General features: G+C 38.8%; 2 protein-coding genes across 6 annotated transcripts in view; one reads left to right on the top strand and one right to left on the bottom strand.

Moving 5' to 3' along the window:
* LOC145960441 (activator of basal transcription 1) overlaps positions 1-1,262 on the bottom strand; it is a 3,341-nt gene extending 2,079 nt beyond the window's left edge. For both annotated transcript variants that reach the window (XM_083079929.1, XM_083079928.1), the window contains exon 1: positions 545-1,262. The gene's annotated coding sequence lies outside the window, so the exon portion shown is untranslated. The remainder of the gene's footprint in view (positions 1-544) is intronic.
* Pps (protein partner of snf) lies at positions 807-17,103 on the top strand. 4 transcript variants are annotated; one of them, XM_083079882.1, is made up of 16 exons: positions 808-1,531; positions 1,611-1,741; positions 1,852-2,118; positions 2,350-2,597; positions 2,683-2,857; positions 2,954-3,259; positions 3,330-3,980; positions 4,085-4,522; positions 4,865-4,939; positions 5,173-5,297; positions 7,566-7,888; positions 10,312-10,535; positions 10,648-11,076; positions 11,307-11,446; positions 11,691-14,270; positions 15,006-17,103. In XM_083079882.1, the coding sequence occupies exons 2-16, from the start codon at positions 1,621-1,623 to the stop codon at positions 15,867-15,869; spliced, it is 6,966 nt and encodes a 2,321-aa protein (XP_082936008.1). In that variant the 5' UTR covers positions 808-1,531; positions 1,611-1,620; the 3' UTR covers positions 15,870-17,103. The 4 variants fall into 4 exon arrangements, with proteins under 4 accessions (XP_082936009.1, XP_082936008.1, XP_082936010.1 ...); XM_083079883.1 differs by lacking the exon at positions 4,865-4,939 and having other exon boundaries at positions 807-1,531; XM_083079884.1 differs by lacking the exon at positions 808-1,531 and having other exon boundaries at positions 1,629-1,741; positions 1,821-2,118.

Genomic DNA, 17,103 nt, shown 5'->3' with positions numbered 1-17,103 from the left:
TTTATTCTTATAATTATAATTTTCATATTAAAATTAATTATATATATAAAACACAACGTGAAAATGAAGTAAACATAAGGTAAAGTATTATAATGAAAATTCTGTCGCATCTTTTTTTCACCATCACATCATTTTTTTGGAACGAAAACACGTATTAGGGCCTTAGCAAAAAAAAAATAAAAAAAAAATAAAATACGTCCCAACAAAACACAAGTAACATTTATATAACTGTTATGTAACTGTTATATAACAGTTATATAACATGTAACAATTATATTGTATGTTATATAACATGTAACAATTATATTGTTGAGTGGGAAATTACAACTAACAATTATATAAATATTATTTGAGCTGCGGTCAAGACTGCGCTACAAATGCTTTGAAACATCATTCTATCTTTGTTCTACATTCCATGAGAATAAAGATAGAATGATGTTTCGGAGCATTCATAGTGCAGTCTTGACCGCAGCCTTTTGCTGATATATGTTCAACGAAGTTGGCCGCGTGAAAATTTAAAATTCGAATAAAAAATCGATCTCACCCTATAAAACAACAAAGCTAATTCTCGGGCCATCGACAGTCGCTTCGTCGAAATAAATGCACGATCGCAAGGAAAGAACGGGGCAGATTCCTCGCACATGTGTCATAAATATCCAACAATGAAGACACCCGGCTCCATTGTTCTCCACTTCGCTCCTCTCTCTCTCTCTCACATGTCAAAATCGCGCGCCACCAGGCTCGATTGCGCAACCGCGACGCGCAGCGTGTGTACGTGTGCGACGCGTACACACGTTGACACACGTTCCCCATGTGTGCGTGATATTCGCGCACGATAATCGGCCGCCAATTCGCGGAGGGACGACGCAATGGGTCGTTGAGCGTTATCGCGGGTTCGAGCGGGCGCAGAGTGTTTTTTTTTCCGCGACACCGCGTATGCATCGAGGATAATCTCGCTCGCGACGAGCGACGACAGGAGCCAGTGGGAGCCAGCGGGAGACGAGAGAGCGGGTAAGAACGTCGTCGACGATGACGGGCCGAACCCTGGTCTAGTCTTCGCCGTCCGTCCGATGCCAGCCGAACAAAATGGCCGCCCGCGGGTGCCCGACGATGCTGTTGTTTACCCGTGAAGGCTGAGGCGGGAGACGAGAAAGCGTTCCCGGGCCAGACGCGTCCCCGTCATCGAGGCTCCCCGTCGTCACCGGCTCCCTCATCGTTCGGATCGCGCTCCCTCGACCGTCGCAGCGGCTCACTTCCGCTTTTTTGTGCGCAGGCAACGTCATAATTTCCGAGTGGTGGTGGTGGTGGTGGCGGTAGTGGTAGTGGTAGTGGTGGTCAGTTATTGGCGGCGTGGACCTTTGACGAGCCTGAGCGAGCCTTTGATCTCACGACTCGTCGCGTCAGGATCACCAGGTCTCGCATCACCAGGACTCGCGGACGAGATATGCGGCCACCTGGCAGCGGCAGTCAGGAACTCTCCAGGTCGGCGAAGCGAAGATAGTTGACGTTGGAGCGGGATTTGGCGCGCCAGGTAAGCAACCTAACCTCGACGAGCTTCTTTCGCGGGAATTCGAGGAGATACGTTGATCATCCGTTGATCCGTTCCCCAGGTAGACCAAGATGTCGAGCTCGTACATCGTCGAGCCGCAGAGCGAGGAGAAGAAGGACGACACGTTGATCATCGTCGTGAACGACGATGGGACCTTATCCGTCGATCAGGCCACTCTACAGAACCTGATAAGTAAGTTGCAGGCCAATCGATTAGGTGGAGGATGTACGAGATTGGAGATTCGTATTTAACACTCTGCGATACTCTATAGATCTCTGAATTGCTTGTTGCACGTTTTGCAGTGACCCAATCGACCGCTAATGTTAGTGTGGTAAGACTCGGACAAACTGAGACAGACATGGAAAATGGGGATATAACCTTGACTGTAGATCCACCGCCATTTACGCATCCTACAGCGAGCTCGGTAAGCGCCAATGCTAGTACCGACTCGGGTGGGTTGGTAGATCCTTTTATGGAGATGGATCCGGAACAGTTGGAAAGATTAGAGACAGCTCTCCAAAGCGAAGAGGCAAAGCAGATACTCGGGGAGAATGTCACTGCAATGCTTGGTACTTTGTTTATTATTTTTTTTTTTTGTGTTAAGTTTAAGCCCCTTTCTTATGATTGCAACGCTAGGTAGGAGTTTTCTGTTTACATTAGCGATTTTTCATTGTGTCTCGTCGATATAAATATGTCTAAAATTTGTGTTACTCCGCGCAAGTGCTCCTATTATTTCTTTGATGTTTAGTGGATGTTGATTTATCTTCAAACTTCTCCATATTTGTATTTGTTTTCTTTAGATATGTTGTCGGTAGAAGAGCAGCAGAATACCATACGCTATAGTATACAATTGGATCATTGTTACACGAGCAGATTGTCGCCCAATGATCCAATACCAAGAGATCCCTTACCGATTGTTGACGACTCGCCTGATTCTAATGATGTTCAATATATACATCAATCGTTATCTCCTCGAACAACTGGTGTACCATCTAATGACGCGGAAAATGCTGGAGTTAAGAGCAAAATTATTGTAAAGAGTGTTAGTGTAAGTGATCATTGTTATATAATAGAATGTTAATATAATAAAAGAGAGATTAATAATGTGTATTATCTCACCAATGTTTCAATAGGCACCATTGCAGAACAAAATAAATAGACCGATACGTAGAGCCACTGTGTCTACACCTACAAGTGTAACTGGGCTTTCTAGAGCTAATACAACCATTGTTGGAATTCCTAAATTATCTCTTCACCATCATCCTGCGTCAAGAAATATAACAAATGTCCAGCATGGCGTAACTAAAGGTATCAATCTTTAACCTTATATTAACAATAGTTTAAAATTATTGTTAAAAAAAGTATAATGTTAAGAGTTAATTTCATTATTAATCGTGTTTGTAGCACAAAGTAAGAATAATGAAGAAGAAGAAGGCGATGAGGTTACAGAATCATCCACAGAATCCTCAGAATCGGAACCACCGTCTGATAATGATAACGACTCGGACTTTGGCCCTCGTCAAACCAAAAGAGCTAATACCAAGGCTCGAGGGGGACGAAAAGGTCTTACTACAAGAGGCGGCAGCATGACAGCTGTTCGAAGAAGAGGTCAAAACAAACAGCTGGATATGGAGCAAGTGCGACGATTAGACATGGAAATGGCTGCTGCCGTTAATGCAATGAAAACTCCGGAGAAAGACGAGAAATCAGGTGAGTAAAATCAATTGTTAAGAAAGTGACCGATTTAACGAATTAAATAATGTAATTTCAATGTTGTCAGAGAGGTTTAGCCCAACTAAAAGTAAGAGACAAATCAAAACTCTTGGTGGAAAGAAAAAAGAGGAATCATCATATATGGAAGCATCTCCGTCCGAGGAAGCGCCATACGAGAAACCACTGCAAACGACAAATCAAGTGAAAGCGAATCTAATCAACGCCAATATGATTAAGGGCGATATGATTTTAACCAAACCTGGTCAAGGAAGAAGTAATCAAAAGGTTACGTTCGTTCAAAAACAAATCCCGATGAAACCGAACGAACTCAAGAATATTGGGCTTAAAAAGCCCATGATGGTTTCTAAGGGAAAATCTCCTGTGAATCAAACGGGCGCAAAGTTCTTTGCAACTAAAGATGGAAAACTGGTACCGATAGCATCTAAAACGATGAGTCCGAACATACAAGTTTCCCCAGTAAAAACAACATTGACACAGCAACCTGTATCACAGCAATCTGCACAGGCCGTGAGTCAAGGATTGCCGGTGCAGCAGCAGGCAAAATTTTCTCCAGCAGCTAGCAGTACTCCCTTAAGGACCAAACTGGGCGATATAAAAAGAGAAAAGAGAAAATCTGATACTAACGTATCTGATACTAACTTATTTTCAAAGGGAGAAGAAAATTCTGCAAAGTTTATAGAGAACAAAGCATTGGATGGTCAGAACTTTTCCAATTTATATTGTCAAATTAAGAGTGAATGAAAATAATTCGAAGAATCTTTCATTAAATTGTACTTTTTATATTAAATCATTCTCTTACAGGCGCGAAGAAACTTAAAAAGGATATTCGGAAAGCTCCAGGATTTGTAGCCGATAGTTTAGGTCCAGCACTTTTCTCAACACCAGATATAATTCGACGCGTTGGTTCGAATAGCGATGGAAAAACTGCAGATAACACTGCAACACCTACAACTCCGACAACACCTTCTGCGACAGTGGTGTCTACACCCGGATCATCGACAATTCCCATGTCGCCAGTCCCTTCATTGGATATTAGCATTTGTGCTGGTTCAAATGTAGCACAAAACATTGCTTCCAATTTTAATAAAAAGACAGTGTCCAATATTTTAGATCAATCTGCTGAAACAGAATCGCAATTGAATCTCAATGAGAGTAACAATGTAATGCCAGGAGATGAAAACGAACAAAAATCGGAAATTAAGACGCCCCTTGAAGAATTGCAACCATCACTGGATCCAGGTAAAACTATATCTTGGACAAAGTTTTATTAATTTTGCATATTCCTCTAGGGTTGTTATTTCTATATGCAATTTATTCACGAGTGATTTTTGTAAAACTATTGCTTATCTCTATATTTGCAATATATGACATTTTTTCGCGTTTTTGTTATTTTATTTCCCTTTATTTTCTTGTTAAAAGAAAAATGTGCTATTCTAATATATTTTAATGCATCCTATTATTTTTTTTATTGGATTCTTTTATTGTTTTTACACATATTTTATATTATTTTATATTGTCAAGGATCCCAATGTATGCTTATGTGAAATTTATGTTTTGCGGTACTGTCATATGTTTTCTTAGTGCCAAATACTGCTTCATCAGAGGGAATTATTCAACCTGCGGTACCTAGTGTCTCAAATCATGTTTCTAAAAATAGTAAGTTTTATTATTAATTTATACTGTACTGACATGAAAATGTTACGCATCTATATACATCTGTTTTTCTATACATTTCTCTATAACGATAATTGCAGCTTATTCTTTACGAATCTATATACTCTATTTGCTTTCTAAATCTATCCTTATTTTTTTTATTTTTTATTTTTTTTTATATCATACTTATATTATTTGACAATAATTCATGAATGTATTCTATATTTTTGTTAAAGGTGGGATTGAAGGGGAAGAACAATTATTTGCTACTTTAGAAATGGAAGCTAACAAGCCTGAAGAAGATCTTCTAGCTGAAGCATTATTGTTACAAGAGGAATTGACAGATGATTTAGCTGAACATGTAAGCATGTATAATAATAATTTTTTACTGTATAATAATAGTAAGTATAATATGTAAGTAATACATTATTTCATAATACATTCAAGATAAGTAAAACCTTCAAAAATAAATATAATAATATGTGTATGCGTAAAAAGAATATGTATAGCGATATTTAAAAGAATATTGAAATTTGGATTCGAATTTTAGTATGCCATGTGTAAGCCTTTTCTCAGCAATGGAATGATATCAAGATTCTAATAAAATCTGATTCTAGACTTCAATATGTAATCACATATTCTTTCAATGTTGAAAAGTGTTCTAATATTTTTTTTGCTATAAAGAAAGCCTACAATAATGGTAAGCAACTGATAAGATGGAACAGACTACAATTTTTTCCAAAATATTTTAAAATTTAATGATTTAAATATTCATAAATTTACATGTGTACATTTGCAGATGCACACGCATACATATATACATAAATATTTATCGCAGCAAATGCGTAATGAACATAATAATAGAATTGATATTTATGAAAATTCTATTATTACACATTAACATTGTGAATCATTATGAATTGTTATTTTGAGCGTTAATTTACTAATTTTATAGGTTTAGAAGATAGGAATTACTTTATTTTTCAATCGTTTTCAAACTTTAATATATTGACTTATTTTGGCATTTATTTATTTGCGTACATACATTTTAATAAATTAATAAATACATGACAAATATCTAATTTATGAATATTTATAAATTAGATATTCATTTCAATATTATATTTTGATGATTGTAACAGTTTGATTAAATAGTTTTGTATATTTTGTATCGTACTATGAAATATTTTCGTAATTATTATCAATAATTATACAATTTTCCCTACACAAATTTTACCATAAAATAAAGAATTTTTTTTTCTAATCCAATCCATAGACATATAAACATATAGATTGCTTATAAGGCAGTGGAACCTAAGTGAAGATGTCCTCCTGAGGGAAAAGGATAACATGAATTAATTTGTGTGTCAGAAAAAGACAACACAAGTAAATTCATGCTATCTTTTTCTCTCAGGAAGACACTCTCCACTATTTTATTTTAAGCAGTCTATGTTAATATGTTTATGACTCTGTTTTATATTTTTTTTTATTTTCTATCGTGCGATATGAAAATTAACGAACTGCAGAAAAGACAAAAAACATGAAAAAACACATAATGATATTAAACATTAATACAAATGATTTTTTATTACTTTTGATCGTGTTAATATTTATGTTGATTATCGATTTGATTTGTTTATTGATCAAGTTTTTATCAATAATAAAATATTTTTTAATCCGGAAATTGAAACAACTTATTTCTATTTAGAGATTTTGTTCTAATAAATTATGATTATTAAAATTTAAATATTTTTTAAAAATAGTTTGTATAGAAAAATTGTTTAACAAAAAATGATCCTTTAATATCTCATTCATTTTCCATCTTTTCTTGTCTTTATCTGAATTGGCAAGATTTATATGGAACAATTGATAATAAATGAGGAGGGGGGAAGGGGTGGATAACCTCCGTTTCAGTTTCATAAGAATCGATAATAAGAATTAATCAGTTTAATTAGTTTCTTTTCTATTGGGCGTTATTTTCACGTTTTTTTCATATATTAATATAATGATTTTAGGGGAAATACAATTACACTTTAATCTAGTGACTGTTTTGTACTGACTCGTGCTAATCAATTTTTTGGACTTTTGCAACAGCCAATCAACTTTTCACTCACTATGGAAAATGTCGACATTTCATATCAATTTAATGATTTCGGAAAATATATATTTTTTAACCTAATGGCTTTTTTGTACTTTTCAAACACGTTTTTTTATTTTTGCAATAAACTTTATTAAACCAATAAACTTTCCACTTCTCAGCAAAAAATTACTAGATTAGTTAGATTCTACTCTTGCATGTATCTTGCTCCAAGTTGCATGACATCAAAAAAATTCTGAAACGCAATTTGTCATTTTATATATAAGAACACACAATAATTATTCTAATGTTTTATGATTTTTTAATTATTTCAGTCACTAATTCTGAAATAATTACTACTCACTAACAGTCACTACTTCTCTCTTTCTCTCTCTTTCTTTCTCTTTTTCATAATTTCTTCCTCTTTCTCATAGTTTTCTGTTTCTTCCCTTTTCACTTTTCCTTTCCTTTCTCTCTCTCAAAAATATTATAAGTAAAAATAATTTAAATTATTTTTCTTATTCTTATTGTATATATATATGAATTGTGCAGAGTACACTGGTCGATACCACACCATCTGTATCGGAATCATTGGCATCAAACAACATGCTTATGCCTACATTAATAACATCCGAACAAGAATTAACTAAACCAGTGGAAACAGCAACAACGACACAGAGTCAAACAAATATTTCGAAAGAGCCGAGCAAGAAATCATCAAAGGATGATAAAGAGCCGATTCAGATCATTCGAGGTGGCCGTGTGATTACATTGCCACCCATCGAAGCGCCTGCAACTAGAAGTAAACGATTGCAAGCCAAAACTGAAATATCGCAGAAAACCCCCGAACCGATAAAGAAGATAGAAAAATTCACGTGAGTTTTCTCTATATTAGCGCTATATTATGAGCAGAACTATATTCTTGTGATTGTGACTCCGACAGTAATGTACACTGCGCGACAATCCTGTCCTACGCGGGGCAAGGGGAGCGTAGAACTGGCCAATCAATTGGCAGCATAGCAGCGACTGATGTACTATAAGTGCAATCAAGATGTAGAGTTTTTTATCTGTTCTCTATGCTCGAAGCCCAGGCTCAAATTCTTCTTCTTCTTCAATTTGTGGCACTGGACTATTTCACTGGACTGTTTGCCCATGCTGCCAGATGATAGGCTCAAATTCGATGAGAAGCACCTTAATAGTTTGTCTATCGAGAGTCTCCAGAAAACTCCCCCCTCTAATCCAGGCCATGCGGAACTGGTGTCAAATTATAAATATGGTGGAAAACTATGAAAAAAAAATCGCACAGAGAGGTCACCTCTTCTGACAAGAGATGTACTGCCCGCATGGTCTTACATACAGGTCTGGAAACTCCGGTGGTGGGGGAGGTCTCACCTAGTGTGTCCGTTTTTCGGGAGTTCACGGCTTGCCTGGTAGGTTCGCTGCGATCTAGAAATCGCATTTTAGACGTATGTTAGAGAGAAAACGACTACTGCCGTCTATCTCTGTCTCTCTCGCTCGCATTGCGACTTCTAGATCGAAAAACGGACACACTAAGTGAGACTTCCCCCACCACTAAAAAAGGCCTGAGTTTCCAGACCTGTATGTAAGACCGTGACTGACCGACGATGCGTGTAAAATTGAATACGCTAGAACCTCGAAATAAAGTAGATCAGGACTCTGATGAAGTAGGTTTAATAAGAAGACATTTTTTTAATGTCTCTTGGAAAATGAGCGAGTGAAAACTTATCCTGACAAAGTTATCCTTCTAGAGTTCTGAACTTAAAGAAAATAAGGATAACTTGGATAATATTTCTACTCGTATAAAGCCGAGAGTACAGGTTTTTGCATAGGCGCATAACCATAAGCATAAGGAAATTGATTGGTCCACAAGTATATGCATAAGAAAATGAACCAATCAATTTTCTTATGCTTATGCGCTTATGCAAAAGTTTGTGCTCCCCGCTTTATCCTGGCTTAGCACGTGGGAAAGATATATTTTTTACATCTCTTGTCAGAAGGTGATCTCTGGTGACTTCCGGTGACCTCTCTATGTACGATGACATGACGTGATGTGCTATATTTTTTTTCATAATGGGCCTGTTCTTTTTAGCTGCACTGCTGCACTAGTGCAATTAGCTAGAGTGAAAGAAAGTATGTTTGTCTCTTTCTAACTTATTGCACTAGTGCAGCAATGCAGCTAAAAAGAACAGATCCAATGATATATTGTGAGGTTCCAGTGTATATCTGAACTCGTTGAATTTTTTAGATGCTGGAATGAATGCCTTGAAGTGATGAGGGTGACCTAATTTTAAGAAAGACATTATTGGAAGACGCGCACGTTTATCCTTGTGATTGGTGTTAGTCTAGAGAGGATACAATCAATGGTCGAATCGCACCGAAATTATTTCCCTTACCTAAATCTTGCTTTCATATCAGAAAATTTTCATTTAACTTTTTATCGTTTCGTTTAATTTTACATGTCTGTACTGTATACAAATTAAGAAATATTAAATTTCGAGAACTACTCGTCTGATGAAGTAAAATTTGATTAGCCAATCAGAGCCATTTTTGCTCCCTTTGTTCTGATTGGTCAGTCAAAAAGGTTGCAATTCGACAAGTGAATTTTAGAATGGAAAAACGGCTGCAACAATGCACAGAGTGTTTCGGAGTTAAGTCGATTAACTGCCAGCGAGAAAGTTGAAAAAAAAAAAAATTTTATCTCGTGTTAATATATCTTGTGTTGATATATAAACTTTTTTATAATATACGATTAATACTTTTTGAGTATTCGACTTTATTATCGAGATTTTTATGTGTCGAAATGCAAAAAAGCAAAGTTTTTCGATTTTACTTTGAAGCACGTGTAACGATATTCCGATATTAAACGCAAATCCAAGAGTAATAATAATATTTTCTACTGATATTGTTCTAAAATACCTTGTAAATAATTCATTTAAATCATTTTCTAAATTTTTATTTGTTAAATAATTTTTAAAATACTTTGTAAATAATTTTATTTTCGAAAGCAGAGCTTGGAATCTAAAATTCTAATAATTTCAAAGAAGAAAATACAGTGGGAGCAATAAAGATTATTTGTGATTATTTATACTCAAATTTGAATAATTAGATATAAAGGAAAGTTTTTAAAGGTTTCGAAATTAATAACACTATAAATAATTTACTATCGTTGAATTTACCTCACATAATTTTATTATATAATTAGAGACTAGATAATTACTCGAAACATCTAGTTATAATGTTTAAAATATTATATTCGACAATAATAATTGTGTTACAGTCCGCAAGTCCAACAACTATTACATAATAAAGAAGAATTAAAAACGAACGAAGAAGATGATGATGATGATGAGGAAGATGAAGAGGACAATTCAGATTCAGAAGATGATCCAGATCGATTATGGTGTATCTGCAAACGACCGCATAACAATCGATTTATGATATGCTGCGATGTCTGCGAAGACTGGTTCCATGGAAAATGTGTACACGTTAGTAAGGCCATGGGTAAGTATTCTCGAATCTAGCTTCAAATGACGAGATGAAATATTTATATTCAATGATATTTAGATTATACGAGATGAAATATTTCTATTCAATGATATTATATGTACGATAGGCCAACAAATGGAGGAGAAAGGTATAGAGTGGGTTTGTCCGAATTGTTTAAAGAAGAAAGCTGAAGAGGAGAAGGCAAAGTCGAATCCACAATCTGGAAAACAAAGAACAAAGATTGAACTAGTGAATGAGAATTCAGCATCGCAGAAAGTATTATCAAAAGAAATACCTTTATCGAATCTTTCTATTGACTGTGGCGTTACTCCAGTTTCTGGCACGATGCAGTGTGTTGTATGTAAGAAGGAAGCCAGAAATTCTAGCATTTATTGCTCAGACGCATGTATTCTGGCACATGCTCAGGAAACTTTGACCAAGGATAAACCTGTACCAACAGGATCAAAAACCACAAAATCGCCTATAACAGAAACTAAGGCAAAACCCGAGGCTAGGGTGGTAGTTCTCGATAGGAAAAGTGGCAAACTTCTTACTGGTACGTAGATTACTTATGCTAAATATTAAATATTAAACGAAAATATATTTTTTCTCTAAATTAATCATATAACATCGCATATAACATTTTTTATTCTGCGTATATTTGTCATTTAAATAAGATTGAAAATTGATGAGAAAGTTGAAGTTGTAAAGAGATTCTTAATAAGTTTGAAAGATAGGGATGTTTGATATATATATTTAAATATACATGAATCATCATTAATTCAGGTGCAGATGCTCCTACAAGATCTAATTTGCGAACATGGTTAAAAGAGAATCCAACTTTTGAAGTGATTGGAGCTAACAATATCAATACACTTCAGATAGGTGGCAAGCTTGTCACGCAGATCCAAACATCTGGAAAAACTGTATGTATAAAATAAAATTAAATAAAGTAGTTTAAAATGGTACAATTATTAATATAGCATGATATTAATTATGTATAAAGAGACTAAACATATATAAAAGAGATATATTATTAAATTACTTGGATTTCTATCTAAATCTAAGAATTTTCCAATCTAAGATTTTTCTAAATATAAATATATACAAATTTCTATCTAAATATAAGAGTTTGAAATGAATAAAAAGATATGCCAACTATATTTTCAGGCAAAAATAACGCAACCGGTTAAAATGCAAACCATGCCAAAGATGATCTATACGAAAGTAGTTGGATCGAAACAAACTGTTTTAGCACCCAATAAGAAAATTACTATAATTCCTGCTGCGCAACAGCAAGCGAATGTGTCGCCGAGTAATAAACCAACGCAGATGAAACAAACAATAATCTCCACAACGCCGGGAAAGAGCCCTATAATATTGAAGACGACAATGCCGAAAAGTGTCGTGTCAACACAAATGAAAGCTCAAGCAACAGGTTCACCGAAGCAGACGCCGATTAAGAAGCAAGAAATCAAACCATCGCCGTCGCAATCGAAGCTACAAATTAAGCCAACGCCGGTGAAAAAACCGGAGGCGGAACCTATACGACTGAACATACGGAAAACACTGACAGAATTATTATCCAGCCGTATAAAGGAAACCGAGGATTTGAAATTAACCGACGAGGAGATTGCCGACTTAGCCTTTAACATAGAGCTCGAAATGTACAAATATTTCAAGGACACAGGTTCCAAGTACAAAGCAAAGTACAGAAGTCTCGTGTTCAACATAAAGGATACCAAGAATCTGACGTTGTTTAGAAAGATCGCGGATCGCTCCTTGACGCCAGACGCGGTGGTACGATTGAGTCCCGATGAAATGGCCAGCCAGGAATTGGCCGAGTGGCGGGAGAAGGAGACCAAGCATCAGCTGGAAATGATAAAGAAGAATGAATTGGATCTGATGGCTCAGGCCAAGTCAATCGTCGTGAAAACTCACAAGGGCGAGCAAATAATCGAAAATGACGGCGGAATTGATCATGTCGATCCTAAGACGCCGGTGCAGGATATCGTTACCGCGTTGAATAGCGGCGACAGCATAAGTTCCACGGTCGACGATTTGGAGAAGGACAAAGATAAGGAAGATAGGCTGAGGTCGCGAATGGACGCGAAAAAATCGAAGAATATGGACGAACGCAGGAGGAAGGACAAGGAGAGAGGCAGGGAACGCGATAGTGTAAAATCTAAGAGCAAGGATCGACGAGAGAGAAGCCACAGCCGGCATCGGCATAGCCGCGATCGAGATCGCAGCAAAACGCGAGACAAGAGCAAAGAGCGAAAGTCTAGAAATAAGGAGAGCAGACGCGACAAGGATAGAGAGCGCGAGAAGGATAAAGATCGCGATCGGAATAAAGATCGGGATAAGACGAGCAGGAAGGAAAGCAGAGAGAGAGGCCGGCAGAAGGAAAAGGACAGGCATAAGAGCAGCGATAGTTGGACAAGAAACCGTAGTGAGAGCAGAGAATCCAAGGACGTCGACAAAAAGGAGGAGGATCGAAAGAAGGAGACGGAGAAGAAGAAGGAGACCTCCCCATCTGTAGAAAAACCAATCGAGGATCGCCTCTGGCGACACATAGAGGACGAGGCGACGACGAATACGATTGACGGAAACGATTCTGACATATCAGACAGAGAGCCCAGCTCTACCGTCACGATCAAGACGCCCGACATAAATGAGGAGCCCGAAAGAGACAAGGAACAAGAGACGGACAAGGAGTCGACGACGAAGGGCGGATGGCGAACTGTTTGGCGCGGTTTCGTTAACATGGTGGACGTTGCCAAGTTCTTTATAACCGCGCAGGAGGTGAGCGGCAACGCCAAGGATCTCATGGACGATTTGCCGGACACTGTCGATGTTGTCGGTAGGATTAGCCACGACACCGTTTGGGATTATATCTCGAAGATGAAGAGAACCGGCTCGAAGGAGATTCTGGTTATCAGATTAACCGCCGCGAACGACGAGGAAAAGATTCCATACATAACTCTGTACAGCTACCTGAATAGCAGGAGCCGTCTGGGTGTCGTGGGCAACGTGTCCAAGAATATCAAAGACTTTTACATAATGCCCTTTTCCAGTCAGAGCACGATACCGCCGGTGCTCCTGCCACTCACCGGACCTGGCTTCGAGGAGCATCGGCCGCATCTACTTCTAGGCATCATAGTTCGCAACAAGAAGAAGCGACTGACGGCTGTACCGCCGGTCGTGCCTACGAAGACGTCGAAGAAGGAATCCGACAGAAGTTACACGCCGCCACTGGTGAGCGTCCCGAAGGAGAAAACCACGTCGCCGCCTCCGTCCTCGTCACCCATGTTGTATCACAAAGCGGCCGCTTTGGACTCGACGAAGGAGAAACCTGCGACAGTGACGCAAATGACCTTGGAATCTCTCAACAAGGCGCACATAGGTATGTCGCGCGGCATCATAGACACCGCGACGATATGCAAGATTGTGCCTGAGTTGTCGTCCAAGATAGATCTCACCTCATCGCCTGGTAAGGTCGCGTTGGACGATGACGGGGACGAGCCTTACAGTCCAGGTGAGATGGACGACGACATGAACAACTTGCAGACCACCACTGACAGCGCCGCAGGTATTCTGTCGTCCAGCAAGAATTCTACGGAACTGCAGAGGAAGATGGACGAGCTGAATCGGCAGATCGAGGAGCAGAAACAGCAGATTGAGGAGCAAAAGCAACAGATACAGAGTATTAGCTCGTCGTTTCTCGACGAAACGACGCCAACTCTGCCGGTGAGAGTTTCCCTAAGATCTGTCTCGCGCGATTTATTGTCGTCGCCTTTTTGTGCTTATCCTGATGTGAATAAAGTTGATTTTAAATTCATCCGCTTCCCGACATACTCCCAAGCCCGAGCTGCTCTAAGATTTTTACTTCTGAGAAGGTTTTGCTGAACTGATGTTTACATTACTGGAAATAATTTCAACATTTTCGAACAGAACAACATGATCATTTAGCAGATTTTTCGAGTTTTATATAAAATATTTAGTCGATTTAGTTGATTGTAAAAAATTGTATTTTCTATATTTCTCATTATTTTAAATCGATATTAAGATTCGTATAAATGTATCGAGTTTAGCAACAGAATTGTAGTAGATGTTGCTATCAAAAATTAAATGTATATGCAGAATTGTAACTCGATCAATTAGTGTATTTGCTGAAGTAGAAATCTGTCAGTAGCTCTATTTCCTTTCACCAATAATTTCCTTGGTATATTTGAGAAGTTTAAAATATTTTTTTTGAAGAAAAGAAGGATATACGGAATGCAAAATTTCATGATCATGCTGAAAGATGGGGAATAATTCAATATATATTTTTATCCGATAAATTTACATATTAACTTCTCTTATTTCTCAAATAATCTCATATCGATAGAATAAAAATTATAGACCTATTGATTTATATCTCATCGACTTTCATCGATATCTCTTATTCATTCATTCTATCATCATCATCTATGTTTATTTCAGGGTTTGGGACTAGATCCACCCAGCAACGACTGTGAGGAAGCTTACAGCCCATCAGATACTCGCTCCTTTACGCCACCCCCACCTGGAATCACCAAGTTCGCGCAGCCCATCCTCGACAAGGTTTCGGACATCACCATACCACCGAATTTGCAGGAGATTCTGGCGAACGTTAAGCGACAGGAATCTTCCAAAGTGGATCCTTATCTTCCATCTAAGCCCAGCGCGTCATTTCTACCCTCGGCTGGCACGTCCCTCTACGCCTCGAGCACCGAGAGGTACTCGCCATCTTCTTCCAGGATCAGTCAGTCGGAGAAGGCGCCCGAGGTTCCGAAGGAGAGCAAGAGCACGTTGAGCACACTGAGCGATCTGGACCTGATCCGGAAGGCGGAGGAGGAACTGGCCGCTGTTGCTGCTGCAACAGCAGCAGCGGCGGCGATGCCGAGCATGTCCACGCCAACATCACCGTCATCTTTGCTCGCGTCTCCCGTCCCGAATCTCGTCCTGGCGCCATCGTCGGTTGGCTCGATGAACGAGGCACCGTCGATGTCGCAGGCTCTTCCGTCACTTCCCTCGGAGCCCGTCGTAGAGGCTTCGTACAAGCCGACTCCCTCGGATTCCTTCAAGAAGACTTTCGCCCCCGAGCAGCCGAAGCCGCCTGGCCTCGAAGACGAGGACTTTCCCGTGTTCCCCTCGATCCCGCCTACGATAGATGTCTCCAAAGCGATCGCATCTCGCTCGAAAGTCTCGCCCAAGACTGGTATCGTGTTGAATGTCAAGCGGAACTTAAGCGACGACGGTAGTTCACCGCCGCCCGCTAAAGTACCGAGGACTAAGTCACGCTGGGGCCAAGGACCGTCCGAGTAAACAGTCGAATCTCTGCGTTAACCCGGTGAAACCCGGACTCCTAGAATATGTATCTCGTTATGTGCGTTGCCCACTGATACTATTATCGTCGACGTTCGAAGCGAGGGAGCGAAATTGTTTGCTCCACGCCGAAAAAACGTTCGAGGGAGCGACAAACTATGAAAACACCGAATGTAACTTGTAACATAAGTGTACAGAAAAAGTGTACGAAGCGGAAATGTAACGCGTCTTGTATGCGAAATAATTGTGTATGAGAGAGAGTGCAAGCGTAAAGGACAGAAAGAAAGGAAGGCGAGGAAGAAAAGAGAGACGAGGTCAAGTACGTTTGACACAGTGAATCATCAGTAATAGTATTTACCTAAACATTCGTCGAAATAAATGACAGAGACATTGTACACTCGACGAAGCATCAGATTTAGATGTAGATAGAACGTCTTCGTGATGACCAAATTTGTAAGAAAAAAAAAGCGATATCCTGTAACGAAATGTACCATCTATATCAGAGCTTTATCTGCCAGAGAGAACGATTGTCTACCTTCCTTCCACAATTTTCTATCCCCTATCTGAGACAAACTTGATTGACAAGGGAGCACGTGGGAGCCATCGTTCCACCCATCTTCCAAATCTCGCTGTGTTTACTGACGTGTTGCAACGTTCTGCACCTGCCGACGTGGAAAATCCAAAGACATCTACCTATAAAAGTATCTCTATTCGCGTTTAATCGCATATAAAAAATAGAGAGCAATCGTATTAATGAGATATTAATGTGCACGCACGCGCGCACACGCATACATCTACAGATTTATAAACGCTGTCGTTAGGGAAGAGGACAAAAAAAAGGTCACGTCCACGTGCGAGTGAGATGTAAACTTTTGACGCTTACGCACTACACGTGCGCGCGCATTTCACGCACGCACGCATGCGTAAAATTCTCGGATATTGTCATCGCACGCGTTATTATTCTTGTAAATACCAAAGCGAAAGAGCGAATGAAACTCGACGATTATAATTGCGACACGTGATGGCCGAGGGCGACATCAAGATGTATATACGTATATATAAGCCGAGTTAAAAAAAAAAGTCTCTGTAATATATTTTATTAAACTTCACACATCTGTGGCCGTGTTAATGGTAGCCGCGTTTCTCTTACATAAGATTGGATATAGATGTCTGTCTTTTCAAAAATTCGAATGCGAAGGAGTCGAGGGAGATTGGTTTTTCAGAGAAATCGCAA

This window comes from Camponotus vicinus, unplaced genomic scaffold (genome assembly GCF_025532165.1).
Source record: "Camponotus vicinus isolate PSW18456_S1 unplaced genomic scaffold, iyCamVici1.0 SCAF_10, whole genome shotgun sequence".
In the NCBI taxonomy this organism is placed as follows: Eukaryota; Metazoa; Arthropoda; class Insecta; order Hymenoptera; family Formicidae; genus Camponotus; species Camponotus vicinus.
The sequence above is the reverse complement of the archived record's forward strand: the minus strand, read 5'-3'. Positions and strand labels throughout refer to the sequence as shown.

What these genes read in the sequence shown, in the direction of transcription:
- Pps (XM_083079882.1), top strand. Translation starts at nt 1,621, where the DNA reads ATGTCGAGCTCGTACATCGTCGAGCCGCAGAGCGAGGAGAAGAAGGAC. An exon ending in CCAGCATGGCGTAACTAAAG is followed by an intron (nt 2,858 to 2,953) that starts GTATCAATCTTT and finishes TCGTGTTTGTAG; the next exon opens with CACAAAGTAAGAATAATGAA. An exon ending in GGAGAAAGACGAGAAATCAG is followed by an intron (nt 3,260 to 3,329) that starts GTGAGTAAAATC and finishes CAATGTTGTCAG; the next exon opens with AGAGGTTTAGCCCAACTAAA.